Source organism: Chionomys nivalis, chromosome 4 (genome assembly GCF_950005125.1).
Source record: "Chionomys nivalis chromosome 4, mChiNiv1.1, whole genome shotgun sequence".
NCBI classification, from domain to species: Eukaryota; Metazoa; Chordata; class Mammalia; order Rodentia; family Cricetidae; genus Chionomys; species Chionomys nivalis.
In genome coordinates, this window is record NC_080089.1 from 74,338,517 (window position 1) to 74,345,552 (window position 7,036).

The window sequence follows — 7,036 nt, forward strand, 5'->3', positions numbered from 1 at the left end:
CCATTTCTGCCAAGTATGGAAAGTAAAGGAACAGTGAGGAAACCCAGTTTATACATGTTTCCTTTCCTCCAGCTTTTAAAGAATGTGCTCTGGAACTTAAATGTTTCAACTTTAGTATATGCCCCAAGCATTAGGTAGACCTAGAATCCAGTTATCTCTTTGATTTACATGGCAGATTTTAGTGAACAGTTCTTCTCTTCACAGCTCTAACCCTTGCTTCTGAATGCCTAATTCCTGAGTCCAGACTGGTCGCTATTCCTGCCTCTTATTCCATGTCTCTGGTGCTTACCATACACTTTGCCTATAGGTCAGCATTGCCCTGTACTTAACCTTCTGTTTAACTAATTTAAATGTAAATAACCACATGTGGCTGTGATGACTAGTGTGTTAGCACAGCTTTAAATAACAACTTGAAAGTGAGGCCAGCATGGTGGTACAGTCTCTGATCCCAGCACCTGGAAGCTGATACAAGAGGATAACAAACTCAAGTCCAGCTCAGGCTGCATTTGAGATATGATTATATATCTATATCTGTGTGCGCACACACGCGTGCACACATGTCTCCTTCCCTCTCCAGCCCACCCCAGTCAAAACTAAGAGGTCCTTCCCACTCATTAGATCATGAAGAACCAGCCTGTTTGTGAAATATGCCAAAAGCTTTATCCTTTATCTCTCCAGATCGTCAAGGTGTTGAACCTGTACACCCCTGTTAATGAGTTTGAAGAAAGGGTCTCTGTCTCATTCATCCGCACTATACAGGTAAGGGGCTTGTTCTTTCTGTTTCACCCCAGGCTCACTCCAGTGGAGTATTTACCATGTTTTGGAGGGATAATGTGTTCTTATCTTTACTTTTCCATTTTACTTATTTTGCAGGACATTGACTTTTTATATAAGATTATAGTCAATAAATATTTTTAAGCAAAGATTAACATTTTTATTAAAGTTTTTTTAATGGAAATTTTGGTAGAAAAGTATCTTACAAATTGGAAGGACTAACACCCTGCTTGTCCTTTTTCTTAATCTTAGATGCGGTTACGAGACAGGAAAGATTCTCCACAGCTGCTCATGGATGCTAAACACATCTTTCCTGTCACATTTCCCTTTAACCCATCCTCCCTGGCCCTAGAAACCATCCAGATCCCAGCCAGCCTAGGCTTGGGCTTCATTGCACGGGTCTGAAGTGCTGTCCAGGCAAACATAGAGAACGCATTTCTCCTCTGAATAAGAACAGTTGTTTCCATTGAGCTACTGAAAATACATTTTTAAAGAAAAAGTACTGATTATCTCTAAAAGAAGATGTTATTAACTGGAAATTTCCCTAGAATCCTTTCACTTGGGAGGAGACACCTTGTCCCGTGTTACCTTTAAAGCAACGTTCATTCTTCACCAGTTGAGTTTGCATACAGATGGATGATGTCAGGGAGGAATGAGAAGAAGGGTATAAGGTGTGTGTCTTCCGCTGACAGCGTTTGTTTTAAACCTTTAGTGCTGCATTTAAGTGACATAGAAAAATACAATTCCATACGGATGAACTGTTGTTAGCAAGGCACAAACAAAGAACTGAAAGAGAAATCACTACTGAATACATATCAGCTTAGGAGCCAATCATGTTGATATTGTCAAACTGGATCAAAAAATAAACTGGCAATATGTAAAGTAATTGCCTAAGTAACTTCCTTGTTTGTGTCATTATGGTACAGCGATAGTAAAGATGCTGGCTTGCTAGGTAGCATAGTTGCTTTTTGTACTGTAGCTTACCAAGCATCTTAAATTACTGCTACGTACTGTCTCCTGATGATAGTCTTATTAGGCACTGCACAACCAGCTTCTCTTTCTTCACTGTTTACAATTCAACCAGATCAGTTTTAACAGGGTTATATACAATTATCCACAGGTTCATGTGCACAAGGAGCAGACACTGGAAGTTGTGTAGTGATAGGACAAGATGTTTGATGTTTAGATAGTGTTAGAGTGGCTGGGATGTCCTGGCTGATCAGGATTGCATATGCAATTATTGATATGCAAATTAATTTTACCTGTGTGGATATCATATCATGGTATAGTGTTCTGTAAAATTACTTATTTTTAGTTCCCAAATCTTATTCTTGCCATGCATATATTCAACATTAACTGGTCCTATTTTTAATTTATTAAGTGTTAGCCTCAGTCACTATCTTGAAAGGACTATCAGAATATTTATGATTCAGATCTTGAAACTTTGATTATCCTATAAGTTATTCAAAAAAGACATATAATAAATCATTATAATTCAGGGGGTATAGGTGTTGCATCCTCTATAAATGTTTTCAGATATCACTAAATACTTTAAAAAACATCATGTTATAAATACAGTAAGAAGATTTATGTAAGAAATATAAGATTATTAAATTTTATAGAGGATTTGGTTCAGTAAGACCTAGATTCTGTAAACCTTCATTATGAAAGTCTAATTAAACATAGTCTCCATTTTTTTTTCCTGGAAGTCTTATATAATAAATCCTTTGAGTTATGTAAGAACAAATTCTTAGCTTTTATTCCTCTGGTTCTTAGTTACATCATCAATTTATATAGTTTAACTGTAAGATGGTCGATAAAAATGACATTTAAATATGTGCAATATTATTGATGAGAACTAAACAGTTTCAAGTCAATGATAAATACTGTATTAAACAGCAGTTATTGTCCATTATCTTACTGGAGCCTGAATGTCCTTGTTTATAAAATAAGAGGGTTGGGTAACTGGTTGTTCCAGCCACTTCCCCATTTACAGTTCCCTCATGCTTGGTTCCTAGGGCAAGGGGCCACAGTTACTCAGTCCATCCTGTTGTAAAGACCAGTGTTTAGTGCCTGTCGGTTCCCTGGGTTAACACAGTAAGTAACAAGTTTATGTAGCCACAACTTTTTCTTAACGTACATCATTTAGGTACTTTAGGAAAATCCTAATGTATTTGTGTTATTTGAAAGTCACGTCGTTTAGTGATTTTTGTTACATGATGAACTGCTTTGTCATTTGAAGGATTTTATTGAACCCAGGGCCCCATGTATGTTAAATAAGTCCTCTGTCACTGAGCTGCAGTCTCAGCCCTTCATCAGTTCTAGTACATTTATTTACTTGCAGAACCTAAAACACTAATTCAACCAGATTCAATTTTTGTGGGTTTTCTATATTTCAGTGAGCAGTTAATGCTTAAAGCAGCTTCATTCGTGCCGTGTGTCATACAGCTAGGGGGTGGCAGGTGGAAGAGCTGCTCAGCAGACAGAGCCCTGTGTAGGCTGTCTTCCCTCAGCCCTGGCAGTCCTCCCACACCCTGCTCCCAGCTTAATCCTGTGTAGGACGCGACTGTTGTACACCCTGAGTTTTGTCTTCAAGATCGTGCTACCGCTGTCCCTGGAGCCCTTTTTTTTCCTTACTGCAGACATTGTGTCCTACAGTTTCTGGCACTTTTTCTCTGCTGTCAAGAACTGAAACTCCTGCTCCATAGCTATTCCTACTCTGCAGTTTCTCCTGTTTCAGTGATAATGGCTCAGAGTTTCTATGATTCCAGGCTCCAGCTCTTTGAAGCTGCTTCAGAACCCCAGATGGGGATCTGAAGTAACGCCTCTTGTTTGTCTGGAGGCTTTTAGTCCTCAGAAGAATACTTTATAACCAGGGAACCTCAAAACCTGGTAAGTGACTGTGTGCACTTCGTTAAGGAAGCACCAGGTTTCTGCCGACTAGGTAGGGTAACCTCCATTCTGTACCCTCACCTAGCTTCAGACACACACCCAGCTTTTCCTCTGCCTGTCACACTTTCCTGCTTCTTCCCTCGGTCTAATTTACCAGCCAGATGGTTTTCTGTGGCCCTGGCTGACATGCATGGGACTTACCTTTTGGTGTCTGTGCACACACCTTTCTGTTCTCGTTTCTGTACTCCTTATCATTATCACTAATTGGCTTTTCCATCATTCCTCTGTGACACACTTGGACTCCAAAGAAGGAGCTCTTGGAAGGCACAACAGCACAGCACCTCTTCTCTTGGTAGCCCCTGCCAGAACCACCCACTTTCCCTGCTGCACGTGCAGCTTACACCCGTGGGATCCAAGGTGAGAAGAAGCAGTTTCCTCTCCCTTCCTGCAGCTTTTCTTAGCCCAAGGCTTGAGTCTGCCTTTAAGTAACTCCAAAGCAGGAAAGATAAGCATGAAACAAGATGCAGAAAGGACAAGTTGATGGTTCCTTTAGAAGCTTTGAACATTCCTCGTGACCCGCCACTGCTTTGAAAGCAAATATACAGAACTGTAATCCAAAGCCAAGTGATAGAAGTCAGTTTAGAGGACTTGCTTTGTTACTGATTCATTTCAGTAGGTAGACTCCTAACGGGTGAGCAAGCATGTGCAATACACATATTCTTTCAGAGTGTATACAGGAGGCTGTGAAAAGCAGTGTCTTGATTGTTGTGAGAAATTACTTTTCTGACAATTCTAGGAAAGAGGAGCTACTGCCATCCTGAGAGCTCCACAGAGTTCCTTCTCTCACACCCGCAGCCGCCAGCTGAGAGGTTTCAGGAGGTCTTGTCGAGGGTTAAAGAGCGAATGTCCATGTGTGCTAGAACCCATATGCATGTGCTTCATGCCAGCACTCTTCTCTCTTACCTCACTCCCTCACAGCGTCGACAGGAGACAGCTCCCACAGTCAATGTGAGGGACAATTCGGGACAACGATGTGCTCAGTGACTTGCCTAGGGTGGCACTGTCCTCCAGCTGCTGGGGTGCCCTAGGCTAGTGAGGGCCCTTTTCTTCTCTACTGGTACATGGGAAGAGACAAATGATGGGCACCAGCTTGCTTCTGTGGAGGCCGGTGCACAGTACTTGTAGCGCCAACTGTGACAAGGCTTGCCCTTTGACATACTCAGTGCTACTTGACAGGGTATGGGCTCTCAAACTAGAGACTGTCCAAACTAAGAGGGCAGGCAGCAGTAAAAACCTCAGATGTGAAGAGACAAGGCAGGCCACTCTCCACAACCCTGAGGTTTCCCTGGGAGAGCCCCTGACTAAGTGGCACAGCCTACAGAGAACTCTCCTGTAGTTTCAGTCTGCTGTCTAGGGGAGCCCAGGACGCTTAGGACTTCCCTCCCTGGGGCTGTCCACCATTGGCAAGTCACTGTAAGCTTGGAAGTGCCCCCAGCACGCTGCCAGGAGACGCTGGAGCTGTGCTGTGGGCATGCGTGCTGGAGGCCGCAAGCATTGTGCTAGTGCTTTATAACTGTTCTCAGACTGTGCTGTGAGGGCCGCCTTAACCCTTGCCCCGTCCCTATTAGAGCTGCCTTAAGTTCCCCAGAACTTGTCCTCAGTGAGGGATATCTTGCCATGTTTCTTGAGGTTTTGTGAGGATTTGGATTGGATGTGGCTTCCTACCACTGATTCCTTTCTCTCCTTCCTGCATCTCCTGCCACCTGTCATTTCCAAACAGAGATTGGAATTTATGAAGCAACCAATAAAATGTTAGCTTTCAGAGTGTTTCTGGGCTAGTGCAGCTCCTCACGACAGTAAGGAAACGATCACGCGTGGAGGAAGCAGGACAGACGTCAGAGTATCCGTGGGGTCTCGATAGGTCAAAAACCGAAAGATGCCATGTCAAACATCTCCCAAATGCATTTTATACATTTTTTTATTTTATAATTTGGTCTAGCTGAAAATGTTCATTAGCTTAATGTAATGGATAGATTATACTCATATCTGTAAACAATTAACATATCCTTGGCATTGTCATATTGCTTGGAATAGTTGAGAAAGTTTTGGGTTTGCTTTTGAAGGTTGAAATTGTCATATATAATTTAATGTTTGGAAAATTAATGCATTCCTGTGTATTTTCCAGAGTCATAGTTTCAATAACTTGCTGTTATTATGTGCTATAAAATCTTAGCCTAAGTCACATGAGCCATTATTTTTCCTGCAAACAGTGATTTTTTCCTTTAAATGTGGATATGTGTTGTGGTTTATAATCCCTAATTATGTTCCTTTGTGGATTTCTGAAGTAGTATTGATTTTCTTGTGTTCTTGGAAAGTTTAAATTGTTCCAGCAGTATTCATGACAATATTTAACATACTGCGTTTTTATTTTAACTGTTTATAACTTATTGTGAAATGGACCTGCCTTTGAAATACAGTGAAATGGGACATTGCAGTTTTCAAATCTGTTTTTTCCTTAAATCTGGAGAAAGAATTTTCTTGATCTACACAGTTAATCTCTGCAAAGTGATTAGGTGAGGAAGCAGAAATGCTGAAAAGTGAGAGGCGTTACCAAGCCTCTCCAGAGAGTCTCACAGGAAAGCTTCTAGAATGTTAACAATTCACCTCATATCAACAAAGCCTTGGAAACATGAGTTTTTCACTGGATATCACCTAATGCTAAAAGGAAAGCCAAAACAATATCAGAATGACATTTTCTGCTCTGAATTTGTAGTTGTCTAATGTTGTACTTAGTATGTATCTGTCGTTAGCTCTGTATTCTCCTAGCTGCTGTAGAAAAATGTTGAAATAAAGATAAGGATATAAAGAAGTTTTGTCCATGTCTATAAATCCACTTCACATTTTAAAACAACAAAACAAACTGTTATTCTGAAGATTAATAAATGTATAATCTCTTCAAATGAGAATCTCAAAGGGTCTTAGAAATGGAAAGGTCGGTGAGTCTATACTAGAAAACAGTGATGTATGAACTGCCAGACCACATGAGCAGATCAACCAGCTGAGGAACAGTGGCCTCTTTTCTTCAAGGGAAAGGCATGCCTGAGTTTCCTTGAATCCTCTGACAGAAAAATAGAGCCTAGGCATTTGGGAATGGATATGGAGTTTTCAAAAGTCTAAACAAGATTTGTGTTAAAAGTTCAGCTTTTAATAGAGTAGAAGAGACAGATACACAGAGTAGGATGGAAATCAAAGGGAGTGTGTGGACTACTCCATTGGAGAGAGAACAGTCTGTGACTGGCTCGTTCTTGTCTTTAGTCACGATATGAAAGCATGAGTAGTAAGTTCTACAACAGATGGTATCCCCATCACA

At 41.0% G+C, this 7,036-nt stretch overlaps 1 protein-coding gene across 3 annotated transcripts in view; it reads left to right on the forward strand.

Moving 5' to 3' along the window:
• Myo5a (myosin VA) overlaps positions 1-6,520 on the forward strand; it is a 160,547-nt gene extending 154,027 nt beyond the window's left edge. For all 3 annotated transcript variants that reach the window (XM_057768937.1, XM_057768935.1, XM_057768936.1), the window contains 2 exons: positions 679-759; positions 1,027-6,520. In XM_057768937.1, the coding sequence (XP_057624920.1) occupies positions 679-759; positions 1,027-1,179 (234 nt within the window). In that variant the 3' untranslated portion in view covers positions 1,180-6,520. The remainder of the gene's footprint in view (positions 1-678; positions 760-1,026) is intronic.
• Positions 6,521-7,036: the final 516 nt, after the last annotated feature.